At 35.3% G+C, this 16,934-nt stretch overlaps 1 protein-coding gene across 1 annotated transcript; it reads left to right on the top strand.

Annotated features, from left to right (window-relative positions):
* The first annotated feature begins 781 nt into the window (after window positions 1-781).
* On the top strand, window positions 782-12,453 carry LOC149141328 (protein MANNAN SYNTHESIS-RELATED 1-like). The gene is made up of 6 exons (XM_089446977.1): window positions 782-1,841; window positions 1,969-2,113; window positions 2,477-2,547; window positions 8,610-8,695; window positions 11,123-11,714; window positions 11,890-12,453. The coding sequence occupies exons 1-6, from the start codon at window positions 1,728-1,730 to the stop codon at window positions 12,166-12,168; spliced, it is 1,287 nt and encodes a 428-aa protein (XP_089303103.1). The 5' UTR covers window positions 782-1,727; the 3' UTR covers window positions 12,169-12,453.
* The last annotated feature ends 4,481 nt before the right edge of the window (window positions 12,454-16,934 follow it).

Here is a 16,934-nt window from a genome sequence, read left to right as displayed (position 1 = left end):
TATTAAAAAAAATTAGAATCATATGAGAGTTAAGTTACATCAATCTTTAATCATATTTAAATAATTAAAATCAATGTGAATCACATCAAAGTTATTTTACATCAATCTTTAATTATATTTTGAATTTTTTAATGTTTCTTTCCAATTATCTTAAATTTTAAACTTTCTCGTTACACCAACTAAATTTAACATCAATAAAATAAGAATTAAATTATAATAGTTTTTTATTAAAAGAAAGTCATTATAAAAACTCATAACTTGTTTTATTAATTATAATAAATTTATTAGTTTTTAGTATTAGTTTGTTTATTAAAAAGTCTTGGATTAATTATTATTTTTTTTACATTTTTAGGGTTATGGTTAGATTTATTATGGATTAATTTTCTTGATACTCTTGAGATTAGGTTTTGTGATTTAATTAATATAAAATAATTTTTTCAAATAAATTTACTTAATACAATTATTCTAAATAATCTATAAAATATAAATTACAATCATTTTTAATAAACTTAATATTAAAAAAATAAAATAAAATATTAATATAAAAAAACTCTAAATTACCCTATATAGGGTAATGACACTTATTCACTTATATATATATAGGGTAATGACACTTATTCACTTGTATATATGGTTGGTAATGACACACATATATATATGTGGTTGGTAATGACATTTATTCACAGAGTGAAAGTGGTAGCCATGTTAGATTCTTTGAACTGCACCTTCAACTAACCCTGTCATGATCACAACTACCTCCATTGCAAAGGGCTAAATTTTTATATCTCGGTAAGAAGCTCTTTTCCATACTCATAGATAAGGTCAATTAATCCAGCTCTCATATGAACAAGAACACAACAGGGGATTAATAAGGAGAAAAAGATTCAGGGTATCCTACCTGACACAGTAAGGTTAGATGCCTAAAAACAAAACCAGGTGATTAATAAGACCAACAAAAATAATTAAGGGTAACCTACCTGTTGAACGGTGTCCAGGAAGATTCGATGCTTTGTCGGAAGAGAATATGATGTGATACTGATAATAACGATGTTCATGCTTCCCCACTGTACAATTTGTGGCCACAAGTCAATTTCTTAGCGACCCAGTCCCTTCCATCTGCACATGATGAGGAACTAAATTTTGTATTAAGAAAATTAAAGTTCTCATAACAAATGGGTCCATCAAACTTCACAGGGGCTAGTTGCCTGAATCGAGGAGGACTGGACGAGATTAGATTAATAGAAGGTAGGCAGTCTTTCAATTCTGTGTGGTGAGACAATGGAAGAAGCAATGTAGAATCCGTATAGTAATGTGGAGAAAAACACAACAGAGACGGAAGGTGGGCTATCACTGTTTTCTCAAAGTTGGGCTGTCAATCATAAAATTAAAAGGAGCCGTGGAAGTGGTTGAGGAGCAGTGATCAATTGGATTTTTGAATCCACAGATCTGGATTTCTCAGAGTCTGGCTGTCAATCATAAAAGGAAAGGGGCATTGCAGGTGGTTGGAGAGCAGTGATCAGTTGGGTTCCTGGATCCACAGATCTTGAATTATTTGATTTTGGCTTGTATTGCTACTTAAAGAGAGCTACCTGCATTGTTGGCATTGGCTCAAGCATTGCTTCTAGCAACTGCATGCCATTCAGATCTGCTCCACTTTAGTCTCAAGTAACTCGTTTGAGTCTTTGTGGAATCAGTAAGTTTGCTGGTGCCCTTGCGTGATTGCAACAATGGGTATAGATGTGAGGCAGGTTGGAGGAGCTATCTTGACACTGTCAATGTTTGCAATGCTGGGGAACATGATCAGGAAGGACCACTTCTCTGATCCCACTACAACTCTTGAGGTAGGAACTTGTTTTCCTGAACTCTTATTGTATGCGTCTGTACCCGATTCACGAATAGATGGCTTGTGCTTCATTCCAAAGGTTTTAGTAACTGAGTGTGCTTCTTTGTTGTGGTTTATGTTGAAAGGTGAATTATTCAAACGGTTCAACGCCTTCAGAAGATGCAGTCTATGCTACTTCTAAGGGGCTTCTTACCACGGAAAAGGAACCCAGCAATTTGTGGAGAACATCTGAACCCGCATTGAATCCATGTTGGGACGACAAAATCACAAGTGAGTGTTTAGTAGGTGGTTCTCTCTCACACACACACATTGAAGGTATTTTGGGGCAGTGCTACAACAATATAGAGATGGTGTATTTGATGAATTTGAGAACCTCTGGTTGGACTAAAGGAGATCCCCAACTGGTTATGTTAAACTCAACTTCAGACTTGGTGTATCCAATGAATCATTGGCTTGCTATTTCAGAGTTTTAGTTTAAGATAACCAAATATAGGAATCTGCATTATGTTAAGCTGCAACTCATTTCTTGATGGTTCTTTTTTTTTAACCTTTTATCTTCTCTCATTTTTATGTTATGTTTCTGCGTGGAAAAGAGGAAGAATGACAAATAACATATTTTGGTGGACCAAACAGAAAGCACGGAGAGGAGTGTGGGGTTTGTGCAATTTAGGTTGTCAAATGGCCCTCACTATCATGTTTCACAGGTACGGCATCTTTTCCATGCTGCTTTTTGACCTACAAAACGTTGAAATTCGAGACGTTTTTTTTAACGTGTTCATATTTATGAAAATGTATTTTCATCACCAAGTCCAATTGACCTTCCTCTCCATTCTCTGATAACGATTACCTGGGTCACTCCAAGTTTATTTTCACATGTTCATATTTATGAAAATGTGTTGTTTATTTAACAACTTCAATTTTCCTTTCTCCTCATACTCTGATAACCATCTCCTGGTTCAGATTGAGCAAATTTCTGGGAAGAAGCAAATCTTTGGGATAATGGATATTGAGTTGCTTGGAAGCTCTTCATTCATTATGATGATCAATCTTTTATGGTGGATTCTATAAAATAGTTGTATGCCTGCCTGTTAGGACTAGTTCATCTGATACGAAGTACTGAGCATTAATCTCTTTTATGAAGTAAATGCAGCTAGTCCAAGTTGTCGAGAATGATGCAGGTTAGGTTCAAGGTTGTCAAGTACATCCATGGCATTAGGGTGTATCTTATCTGTTTAATTTAGCTAGATCTCTAGGATTGAGATTTTGACCTGTGGTCAGTGATTGCCTCCCATGAACCTCTACACCAAAATTACTTTTTCCTTATTTTCAAACATAATAAATTATAAGACAAACTCGGTTATGTACGACTGTGCCACCATTGCTAAAAGTTCAAATAAATTTTTCCATTGTTGATTGCTAGTCTCGAGGAAGAGGGGTATCAGAGTGTTTGACATAAGACCAAGCCTATTGTAATCAAGAAATTTAACGACTTGATTACAAGAAGCGCCTCTGTATAGGTGCCATGTGTGAAGGAAAATTAAAGGTTGATACAGAGTGCACCACAAGGTATAGGGCCAAGGTATGTAATGTGGATCCAGCTTGCTGAGGATGAACCATGTTTCATCCTCTAGTGTAATTCGATGAAGGGCTTGCATGTCAAGGTAAAGGAGCAGAAACCAACGACCAAAAGGAAAGTGCAACGACTGATTGATGAATTGGCAGATGTTTTGATATCTACCTCATGGCCTGTTAGTCAAGATGGGACATGAGCACATCTTTGAGCTAGAACCGGAGTCCAAATTGGTCATTGTTCCTCCCTGTATGCATTCAAAGTTATTTAAGGACAAGATAGAAAGAACAGTGCAAGAATTATTGGATATGGATCATATAGTGCCTAGTAAAAGTCCCTTTGCGTCTCCATTAGTGTTAATAAGGAAGTAGGATGGCCCCTTCCATATATACATTGACTACATGGAATTAAACAATAGGACAATTAAAAATAGATTCCCTATGAATTACTGTGTAAAATTACATGGGGCAGAGGTTGATTTGAGATCTGGATATCACCAGATAAGGGTAAGGGAACATGACCAATTAAAGACAACTATTATAACTCGTCATGTCCACTATGATTTTTGGGTGATGTGTTTTGGGCTAACCAAGTCACCAACCACATTCCAAGGTCACAATGAGTTGAATCATGAAGCCATACTTACGGATATTTATATTTGTCTTCTTTGATGATATTCTCATTTTTAGCAACAATATGGAGGAGCATTTTCATCATTTGAAAATTGTTTTAGAACTCCTATGACTTGACTCTCTATCTGCAAAAGAATCGAAGTATGAGATTGCAATGAGTTGGAGATGAGTATGACCCAGCGAAGATTCCAACCATTATTGATTGACCCACTCCAAAGAATGTGCTGCATACTTATGTAATTGGGAGACATCATATGTAGGGGCAGAGTTAGTGCTGACCCAAGTACGTTTCAGGCCACTATTGATTGGTCCAAAGAATGTGACATACAACTTCTACATATAATTTTATTAGGGATTTGGAGGCCTCATGGCACTCCTAACTGATCTCACAAAGAAGGACCAGTTCAAATGGATAGAGGCAACGAAGTCTGCCTTTCAACATATGAAGGGGGTAATGACTTCCAACGTTGTACTAGCACTCCTAGATATCTCACAACCCTTTATAGTTGAACGTGATGCTTGCAGCATTAGCATAGGGGTTATCCTCATGGAAAATTAATGGACAGTTGCCTTTCAGTGGGAAATTGACTAATAAGTAGAAGTTCTTATCAATATATGATTAAAAATTGCTGTCTCTTATGCATGCTCTAGAAAGGTTCAAACAATATTTGTTGGGAAGCATTTCATTATTTGGACAAACCACCATTGTTTGAAGTATTTCTTATCACAGAATGACTTGAGTGAGTAACAAGCCAAATGGGTGAGCTAATTACAAGTTTTTGACTTTGAAATTCATCACAAGAAGAGGTAAACAATGTGGCTGCAGACTCCTTATCCCACCTTCCAGAACTAAAGTGATATCTACTGTAGAACCATGGTGGAAAGAAAAGATATTGGCAGAATATACCAAAGATGCGAGGGTTGTTTCTCAGCTACATGATCTCGTAAGGACACAAAGAGAACATGTATTTCTTCTCAGGTGATATGATTTTATATAAGCATTGCCTTTATCTTGTGCCCAGTTCTAGATTTTGAGAGTGTCTTAATAGAGAATGCCATTCCTCACCTGCTGTTTGTCATGGTGATTTCTTTAAGACCTATTACGGTATAAAGAGTATTCTTCTAGAAGGGGCTTAAAGGATATATGAAAGTTTTGTAGCTTCATATGAAACATGTCGAAGGGATAAAACAAATATTGTAAATTCCAAAATCATTGCAACCTTTGCCCATTTCCAGTGAAAAGTGATAATCCATTATTATGGACTTCATTACTGGATTGCTCCAGGTGGGAGAGAAAAAAAACTATTTTTTGGCAATTGATCAACTGCCCTGACCATTTTGTTTCAATGGGTATTACTATCAAAGCCTCAAAGGCTGTTGAATTGTTTATGCAACATATCTATAGGTTGCATGGGCTTCCAAAGAATATTGTTAGTGATCGTGACTTGAAATTCATAAGCAACTTTTGGAGGTGTTGTGTAAACTTGTTGGTACCACCTTGAAGCCAAATACCAGTGATCATCCTCAAAGGGATAGACAGACAGAGATTGTGAACAAGTTACTAGAGGGGTATTGGAGAAACTATATCGTACAGAACCAAGCTTCCTGGCCAAAATGGTTGCACTTGGCAGAGAATTGGTACAATATAACATACCACACAGCCATTTGAATGTCACCATTTAAGGCCCTCTATAATTATGTCATTCTTTTGCTGATTGATTTAACTATTCAAGACACTGAAGTGCCAATTGTTAGAGATTTCTTGGAGAATAAAAGCCATCAAATATTGAAGCAGCTAAAGGAGAACATCAAATTAGCCCAAGATTGGTAGCGCTGGACTTTTTTACTTCCATTATTTCTTTAGAATCTGCTATCAAATGTTCTACTGAACATTGCTGCAATTACAGCTGAAATAATGCAGCATACCGCTGTTAGTGCTGAATTAACTGATTTGACTGTAATTTCTATTGTTGTTTACTACTGTTAGCTCCCTATTAATTTCAGATTTATTATGAGTTTCAAAGTTCCAGCTTCTGCTGTGACTTACTTTCTATCTTAAAAAATAGATTTCCACTTTGGCCCATGATAAGATAGGATATTGAAAGCAAATAATAATAATTCACGGAATAGAGTAATGTTAAGTACAAAGTTTTGTACATGAACAAGTGAAAACATGCTTTATGAGATACTCTTTAGGAGTTCCTTCCACACTCCCACATTGTACTCACATTGGATGTATCTTTCAGTCAATTTCTACAATAGTCATCCAGCCACTTGTTCACATTAGATGTCAAGAAAAAACGATTGGACCACATCAGCTAAGTACTATTCCTATAGCAGCTAGCTAGTATTTAGATGGAAGTCATGGGATAGCACAACTCATTACATATTCACAATCTCATAGCACAACCAATTATTAACTTTATAAATAGAGTTTAGGCGATAAGAAAGGGAAAATGTAAGATGCATGGCTTGCAAAACAGAAAAGTAGGAGTTTATGATTACGTCAAATACGGAACCAAATTATTGGCAATACATTCTATACTATGACAAAAAAGACATACTAAGTGTCACTGGTCAAGATCATCAGGCTAGGCATCGTCATGGATGTGAGATTCCACTGGTTTCATTGTGTTTGAACCTGAGGTAGCCCCAAGCTTAAATAGCCTTTTTCTAGTTGTAGATGAACCTTTAACTGAATCTATTTTGGAGAAAGCAATCCTGAAGTTAGGTCCCTCTGGATCCACATCCCCATCCTTTAAAGGCCCTGATCGATATTCTTCTTCTATTTGGGAGACAAAACCCTCTCATGCCAGTAAGGTGATTGAACCACATTAAAAGTGATGCTGGATGTAAACCTGCATGTGGCCTATCCACTTTGTCACTCCCTCCTATTGACACATAGCTTGGACTCAGGATTGACTTGGCCAATCCAAGGAGCAGGAGCGTGACTTATAACTCATGAAAGATTCAACATAAAACTCAACAAATGAATAAATACTCACAATATACTCAAATTAAAAAAAAATATAAAAAATTCATTCCATGATAAATCCACTTCATTAACATCAAAATAAACAATAATGTAAATTATTAGTATTAAATAGACAAATGTGGAATTTTAGATTTACTTTAAGGTTTAGATATATTATCGTACAAAGTTCCAAAATTTATATGTAGAGTCCAAACACCTTGGTGAACCGCGGTATGAATTAAGAAAAAAATGTAAACCAACTGTCCTGCATATTATCCTTTCAGATCTTCATCAGATTCTTGGAAGTGCTCTGAATCTTGATGTAAAAAGCAATTATATTATTATACAACTTCATCTCTGATGAAAAGCCTCCTCCACATGAAATCAGATTTGTAGAGGATACTGATGACTTTTTATACTTAGTTCTTATCTCTAGGCTGGCTATCGCATAAAACTTGAAAAGTAGTTTAAGACTCGCCTAGTACTTGCAAGTCTGGTAAATCTGACCAAGTATCAGCAAACAGTGAAGACAGCTTCCTCCAACCATCTGGCATTTTTTCTTTTTCTTGTCTCCCTCTGCAATCATTGGCTTTATGATGTTTGATGAAGAGGTTAATGGAGCTCCAACTCTTCTTTTGTCCGTTTCCCTGCCCATGCATACTTGATGTTGGTTCTTTATAATTGGCATTCATCTTTTTCCTTGTTGGTTCTTTGATAACACTCAATCCATGTACCGTCTTGTAAAAGTTAACCATGGAGCCGTGATAAAAAAATTCCGCACAGACTGACCTCTGCCCTCAAAACCTTCCTCCTTACAAGTTCTGCAACTTTGTGCCATAACTCCTAAGAGGTTAGTTCTCTCTCGATATGTTTTACAAAGGTCTTGAAGCCTCCTCCATGGAGGCATTCAAACAAGCAGATGCCATTTTCCTTGTGAAGAAGGAAAATTTCAAGAAGAATGAAAAAGCCTAATGGTCCAGATTCATGAAACCCTCTAAAATCTTAGAAAACAGCTCCTACTATGTATCTGTCTCACCTTGCATTTCAAAAGCATCTCCCAAAGTGTGCAAACATGAAGTCTATTCACAAAATGCACAAGGATGCTGTAAGATATCAGTGAAAAAATATGAAGGGTTTGCAGTGTATTTACAATCTATAAACCCTTTTTTTTTCTGGAAAACATTTGGCATTGATTTTAGGATTTGGGAGTTTCTCTTCATCTTTTATCTCCTCTTTAAAATTTGTAATAATGGTTGATCATGGGATCTATCATTAATGAAAAAAAGCATTTTGATTTTGGCAGAAAATGCCTGCCAAAATCAGGAAACGGCCGGAAAATATTTCTGAAGCATTTCTAGCCTGTATTACAGACTTTCCTCTCCCAGAAACATTTCCCAGGGGTTTTTCTTGTACATATACTGGACTATTAAAATCAACTTGTATCTTTGAATTGCCTTTATTGCATGCCTTAAGATAGGATATCTGTTTAAAATATCAGTGTTTTTCTTTTTTAATGGCTGGTTTCTATGTCAATTTCTTTGTGTGTTTCCTTAATGATAAGCTCCCCATCTGTCTTGCTTCACTTACCAGGTTGCAGATGCGATCGTTGTTGCAAAGTATTTAGGAGCAACATTGGTCCTCCCGGAGATCAAAGGAAGTTCAATGGATGAAAACAGGTCAGTTAATTAGGTTTGAAGACTATTATTAAGTGATTTAATTTCAATCTCAAGGGTACTTAGAGAAAGCTACTGGAATTGGCTTACACATTCAAGCCAAGAAGGTTTCCCATTCACTGTTTTTCATGTTTCTTCTCTACAATGTTTACACATAACTTATCATTCAAATTACAATTTGCCTATTACTTTGTTTAAATCGTGGATATCAAAATGTGAAGCATTTTGAATTGGGTGCACTGGTAGATGGGGCCTCGGCTTCCTGAGACAACCCCATGTTGTTAGGGTGTACCGTATAAGTGAAGCTAATTGCTTAAATCTTGCAGATCCATAAGAATTGAATCATGATCTCCAGTTATTCTGCTCAATCCCTGAACCACTTGTGGATGATTTTGACAAAGTTCAATGTTGTCAGTTGTTTCTAAATGTACAGTTTTACCTAATGATGGAGTTTAGCAATTGACGCATCAGTCTGCCTGAAGATTTTATACTGGATTTCTTTAGCCCAATTAATCTGTTGCAGATAAAGGAAAATTCAAAAACGATTTCTAAGCTCGATCAAATTAGATCAACTGTTAATACTTCTACCAAGTATATTCTTTTTACATCATTATTCCTTCCTCTTCAAAAATAAGAGACATTTTCCTTCCATTTACCAATGGAAGCAGGATTGGTTACCGAATAATTTTGTTGATTTTGCCACCAGGAAATTATAGTTTGCAAAATAAACAGCCACGCACTAATGGAAACATTGTTCACATCATAATAGGCATTCAAGAGCCCAAAATTCTCACTGACCAAAGTTTGGATGTGACACTCTCCTTTAGTACACAGCAAAGAACTATTGTCTGTGTGATTAACTGCTGGTAACTTCAGAAAGGATTTTCCCTTACTTACCTCATGGCAAGTTGCTTAGGCATTTTAACCATGAAATCTGCATAGAATCTTTCCATATTTTCTTCTACTTGGGATTTTCCATTGCTAGCTTGTAAAGTAATGAAGTAGACCCACCAGTCCAATCTTCAAACCATTTTCCCTTCGTGCAAAATTTCAGGTCATACACTTATATGAATTAAAAAGTAGTTTCCTACTTTCTCCTGACCCTGATTTTCTATTCAGATGCTACAAAAAGTACATATTATTTCGGTGCACTATCTCTCTCTCAGAGAATGGGATGCCTCTTGAAAGCAGTGATGTGAACTCTGTTGGCGTTTGCCATTTTTTTAGTCATGACATGTTTCATAAAAATGATGGTAAAAGTTAAGGCTAGGTGTCTCTGGTTGTACTCTGCTACGATTGCTTTAGGATCTAACCTCACCAGTTTAAACTTTAAAATATAACTTTAAGGCACATGTTAAGATGTTAGCAGGCCTCAGTCTAGTTGGGTAAAGGAACAAGTTGCATGCTTTGTCCCAACAATGAGATAACTGGCTGTCATATCCCTGTCATTCAACAACTGAAAGGTGAACATGAACTGCTAAGCTGCCACATCAAAAGCAGTATACCCAATCCAGAAAATCCTTAAGCTGCTTGTGCAGATCCAGCGTCACAAGGAATTGAACTTATCAGCTAAGGTCTAGCTGCAGTTTTTTTTTATATTCAGAACAATTGATTTCTTGTGCATTCTCAAACATGAATCTGATCTGACATGGAGCATGTATACTGAAGTCTAAAATTATCCAAATCACTACTACTTACTTCTTAAGAGCTTTATCGTCCAAATGAATATGTTTCATGTGTTGATTATAATTTATGACCAGTAATTTGTCTGCCTAAGATTAAGCTAATTGGCAATATGTTGCATTTTGGTTGAGGATCTCCGTAATTGATTCATAGTTATGGTGGGCAATTTCTCTTTCATCATGTAACATTATTTGAGAGCGATGATAAGATATTGCAGCAATCTACAATTTTTTATCAAATACAATACTGATGTTTCTTGAAGCTTCTTAGATAGTGTTTCACTAATTGAATAAAGGAGTGGAAGACAAGAAAATATAAAAACATTTAAGTGAATTACTTGTGAACTGGTTTTCCATTCCCTTGTCCAACTTTCCAAGTGAATTCACTCTAAATATATAGAATCAGAAAATGTAGATTGTCATACAGATTAACAGGTGACAGAATATCAATTCTCTGGAATACTATCCATGATTTCTTGAATGTACTCGATGAGTGGCCAAATCTATTGGGCTTTATAGAGATAGCATTAGTAGATTTTCTGCCTTCATCTTTTCATAGTTTCTGAAAACATAGTAGCATTTTAGGTAAATGCAAAATGATGAGAACAAACTGAGAAGTGAAATATTCTTGAAATGATAGCAGTGGAAGTGTTGAAACGTAAGGACTCTCATTTTGTGTAGATGATGTATTTTGCTTTTCTTTGTGCAATCATGCTAATAACCATTAGTGCATGCTTGCCTTGAACAGTAAATTTGAGGAAATCTACGATGCTGATAAGTTTATCTACAGTCTCCGTGATGTGGTTAAAGTGGCAAGGCAATTGCCTAATGACAGAATAGCAAAAAGAACTGTAGTAATTAAGATTCCACACAGGGTCACAGAAGAATATATAGCAGAAAAGGTGGAGCCATTATTTAGGAGGACAAGAAGTATCATGCTCAGTATCTTCTACCCATCTATAGATATGAAAATCAAAGAAGGGTCAAACCCTGTGATTGAATCTGTCCGTTGCTTTGGCATGTATGGTGTTCTTGAGTTTCACCCCGATATTAAAAGGGTGGGAGATAAAATGCTAAAAAAATTACATGATGCAGAGGATGGATCACTAAGACACTTTGTTGCTATAGATTTGAGAATGGATATTTTGCTGGAAAAGGGCTGTGAAAATGCTGGTGGTAGCATCAGGTCGGGAACAAAAAAGTGTTTTGGAGCACAGGATATTGGCATCTTTTTGAGAAAAGTTGGGTTCCAAACAGATACTCCTCTCTATTTGACACAATCCACATGGCATGAAAACCTCAATTCTCTCAAAGATATATTTCCAAATGTATATACCAAGGTATGTAAACCATCCTGTGGCCGTCATGTTGCCGATCTGTTACTTATGTCCCTCACCACTTCATCTTTTGTCCGTATCTTCAATCTGGTAGATGGAGGTATAATAGATATTTCATTGCTTAACTATTAAACTATCATACTTAATTTGTTTCTAAATCAACCTTATGTTGTGACAGGAAAATATTGTGCCATCTGATGAAAAGGAACAGTTTTTTCGTTCTGGAAATACAGAATTTGAAAGAGCCCTTGATCTTTATATCTGCTCTCACAGTGATGTGTTTGTTCCTGCAATTTCGGGTATGTTCTATGCAAATGTTGTTGGACAGAGAATTGCAGCTGGAAGGACGCAAATACTTGTACCCACAACAAAACAAAATTCTGTTGCTATGTTGTCAGATTCGGTATCACGTTACATTATTGACAAAAATCACTTGGCCTATTCATGTTTATGTTAAGATTGCCGTGCCATTCAATTTTGAAAGCCAGCGGCAGCCAGAAAGTCCACTAAAGTTCCCCAGACTAGATTTCTTTTATGGATAAGAAAATTGTGAGTTTGCTTCCCTAAGTTTCAGAATTTGTACTAGCAAAGAGTCCTCTTAAATTATGAGAAAATCAATTTCCTGAAAAATGAAGGCTCTGATGGGGTGACCTAGAAACTGTAACATTAGTTGTTATGCGATTTGTGTAAATTTCTGCTATGATGGGATTCCATAAATACATTCTTAAATTTCAATTTGTTATGGGAGATTTCATCTGCTAGAAAAAGAATGTTGGAATAACTTTAATATGATTGCACTTTTCAATTTAATGAGTACAAGATTGATTCATTTAACTAAAATTCTGGTATGTTGAAAGCTTTCGAACTGTTTATGTATAATTAGGTAGTTTTAAGTTGAATATCAAACTTCATGCTAAGAAATTAAGCTAGCCATAAGCTCCATGAATTGCTAGCTGCTATGACAATAGCTAATGACTTTCACTACTAAGTTACTAATGGTCAAAAGATTAATAATTATTTATCAGTTGGAAACACTTAACCGTTAACATATTATAATTTCATAACACAACAAACTATAAACATAACTAGAAAACCATCAAATTATTATTTTTTTTGGTAAGTTTGGTGGGACTATATCTTCATCATGTTTAATATGTCACCTGAATCTAGGCAGGGAATTGAACTAATGACTTCACATCAAGGAGTGCTTTAACAGAACACCCAATCACTGTCTATCCAAAACCCCGAAGACAAATCATTGTTATTCATAACTGAAAGTAACTTGAACACAAACATGCCCACGTATAATGTTGTAATCCAAACCATCATGGACCAAGGACTGCACTAATGACTAATATGACTCATGTCACTGTAACAACATGCCTAGTACAATCAAGTCATATCATTAGTATATAATATATATCGACAGCTAAGGGCTGCACTAATGACTAATATGATCCATATCACTGTAACAACGGGCCTAATACAATCAAGTCACGATATTAGTATATATCAGCGGTAATTTGAGTAGTAACAAAAATGATTTAAGCAACCATGTTTAGTGTACTAATCCAAAGTAGGTTCAACAATAGAAACAACTATAAAAAGTAAGAGATTTAAAAAAAATGTTTATTAATAAACACAAATTAAGAACTATAAGATTGTTTTTCGGATTAATCACATCATTAAGTTATGGTCAACGTTTCGAACCTTCTAATGTGGTTCATCCTTAGAATAAAGGTGAAAAAATTAATCTATTCAGAAATTTAAATAGTAAAGATGCATCAGGTTCCAAAATTAGCCATTGGGAATTAGTTGTTGAATTAATTGATTAATTAATCAAATTTTTTTTAGTATTAAATTAAATTAATATATAATTATAGAATAAGAAATATATATATGGTTATTAATAATTAGGATTAAGTTTAATATTATTTAACCATTAGTTTTTGAAAGTACCTCTTATATTATTTAACAATTAGTTTTAAAAATACGTTTAATATTATTAAACAATTAGTTATAAATGTTTTTATATTAAAATATCAATGAATATTTTAATAAAAAAATTCAAAGAAAAAATAATAATAATAATAAATCAATAAAATAATAATAGTAATAACAAATAATAATAATAATAAATCAATAAGATAAGGTGGGAATCTAGCTCCTATTGAGATTCCAACGATTGTCTCTGTTTAGATTAATAGTACGCTTCTCAATCTCGATGGCTTCTCTTAGCGTCCTATGATGGAAGTGATCAACCCTTGCGATGACCTGAGAATCCTCAATGCAAACATGGTGTTTGGATTTCTCCACATGTTCAGCTAAAGCTGACGAACGAGAATGATTGTGCTTAATGTCTGCAACATGCTTTTGAATTCTTTAGTTAATGGAGCGACTAATTGCCTTAATGTAGGGAATCCCACAGGAACACGGGATCAAGTAGATCCCTTTCATTTCTTTAGGGTTTACAGGGTCCTTAACAAATCTAAGGGAATTCCTAATGGTATTAAAGGGTTTGAAGGTAGCAAAGACTATTCTTTTAAGAATATGAACAATTTTATCAGTTGTCCCCTAAATAAAAGGAAGCTGCACATTGGATATTTGGCAATCACGAGCAAGTTTAATCTTTGATATTTTATTGGCTCTTTGAAAAGCTCCGAGACCTTGATGCCTGCTATAGCCATTATTTTCAAAAACTTTTAGGAGATGACATTTTCCATCTTCTAAGTGATTTTCATAAAAAATCCTAAGGGCACGGGTGGCAAGGGTGTTAAGAACATCGAATTTTTGCGTCGGGAAATGATGAGAACTAGCACGAAGATATTGTTCTATGTAAATTTTCTTTCGAAAAACTTGGTGAGCAACGAAATCATCATACATTCTAGAGAAAAGAATATCAAGGAAGGGAAGGAAATTGTTAACCTCTACTTCCATCGTGAATTTGATGGAGTCAGATTGGGAATTAAAATGGTTAAGAAATAAATCTAATTTCTCATGGCCATGGGGCCAAATGACACAGGTATCGTCAACAAATATCTTCCAACGCTTAGGGAGGAATTGAGCAGAGGCCAAAGCTTTAGTCTCAAAATCTTCCATGAATAAGTTAGCAACTACGAGGGAAAGAGGAGAACCCATTGCAACCCCACAAGTTTGTTCATGGAACTCACCCTGGAAGCTGAAAAAAGTAGAGGTAAGGCAAAGAGAAACCAATTTGGTTGTGTTATCATCGATGATCCGATTTATGACTTCAATGGCCTCTTGAATGGGGATTTTAGTATACAGGGAAACAATGTCGAAGCTTGCTAACAAATCCCCTGGGTCAAATCTTATATCTTTCAATTCTTTAACAAAAGAAGCGAAGTCCTTAACAAAGGAATTTGTGCTAGGGTGAAAACGTGAAGTTGGGTTACACTTTTGTGAGAAACACCCCCGAAAAATTCACATTCTCAATTTTTTGAACAATTTTTTATTTTTATTTTCAGCCAAACTATTTTACTAATGTTCGGCTGAACTTTTGGTCATTTAGACTAACTTTGGCCGTTAAACAAAAATTTTTCCGGAGTTGAAAAAATCGAAAAAAAAATAGTTCGACTGAATAAATAATTCAGCCAAAAAAACTTTTATATATACGACGGGCCAGACCCTGCTGCGAAGTTTTCGACTCTATTGATTTTTCATTCTGTTTTGTCGAGTGCTATGAGGTTCGTTAGTGAAATTTATTGTTATGTTGATTTGAACCAAAGCCCTGCCGAGCGTTGTGAGGTTCGCTAGCTCTGCTGATTTTTCATTATGTGCTGTCGAGGGCTGTGTGGGTCGTTATCTAAATCTAATGCTCCATTGATTTGAGCCAAAGCTCTGCCAAACGATGTGAGGTTGGTTTGAGCCGAAGCCCTGCCGAGCGCTGTAAGATATGTTCAAAATTCAAATTTTTTGTAATTAAAATTTTTTGTTTACAGGTTAAATTGGAATTTTTTATGATATTTTAAGTTTTTTTGTAGCTTGGCGCCATAGGAATTGGTTGGTTGCACTAATCGTTGGCAGCGTTCTCAGCCTCCTTGTCTGGACCAAGTAAGTCTCTCGGCTAAAAACATTACCCTGTAATATATAACATGTAACTAGTAAATAAAATTAGATCGTTCTCTGTTTTTATTTTTATTTGATGATAATTACCTAGTTTCTTACAATTACCTGAATGGTTCACGAGGCACAATACTTGCTAAGGTTTTGCAAATGAGGTAGCAAGCTAAGTGGGCTTGATTGTGGGGATAACTCCACGGTTAAGCACGCTTGAGCCAGAGGCGATCTGGGATGGGTGACCTCCCGGGAAGTCCTGGTTACCAGGTGCAAGCCCTAGAAGTGATGATTGATGTTATGTGATTCATTTCACTAGTTTCAATCCCAATTCTTCACCCCTGTGAGCATCACCCAATACAATGAGTTTTAAGTGAGCTATTCAAAAATCATGAGAAATTAGTCAGTTACGACTACCTCTCATAGAAATGGTCATACGTGAATGACTTACTTAACGCAATTGAATTCCAAAATGATATCTCATTGTTTTTATTTTTAAATAAAATTAGAATGTTCTCTGTTTTTATTTTTATTCAATGATAATTACTTAGTTTCTTACAATTACCAAGTTTCTTTACCTGGGGGTTCTTTGATGTCGATTCACTTGTTGTGACCGATTACCTAGTTGAGCCTGATTATCTACCCTACGGGATGAGCCACTTACCCCAAATGAAATGGATGGAGTTTATATTTCCGCTTAACCGAAAGAGAAACATTGTGTTTAAAGGGCTATTTCAGTCAGAATCAAATCCATTTATGTGTCCAGATGATTGAAATTCCTTTGACCCATCGAAAAGTTGTTGTGACTAAGGAAAATGTGAAATTAAAAGGTTTTGTAAATATTTGTCCCAACCAACCAAACAAACAAACCAAACATAGATTACAAATTCTTACAATGACATGCCTTTCTATAATGATTGGTCAAGTAAAGCCGCTCAACTTTATGTGGTTTATAGGAAGGAATCTGCAAGCGATTTGAAAGTGCAAGTGGGATTTGACGCTTAAAATAGCGGCAACCATCATTTAATGCTCCTGGACATACATTAGATTTCATATATATACATATATATATATATATATATATATATATATATAGTAAAACTGATTTAATATATCAGGCACCATAATCTAGATTCGTCACCTTAGTAA

Source organism: Pinus tabuliformis, chromosome X (assembly GCF_031772625.1).
Source record: "Pinus tabuliformis cultivar Carrire ecotype Pingquan chromosome X, CPIR1, whole genome shotgun sequence".
NCBI classification, from domain to species: Eukaryota; Viridiplantae; Streptophyta; class Pinopsida; order Pinales; family Pinaceae; genus Pinus; species Pinus tabuliformis.
This window is presented reverse-complemented; position numbering and strand designations above follow the sequence as displayed.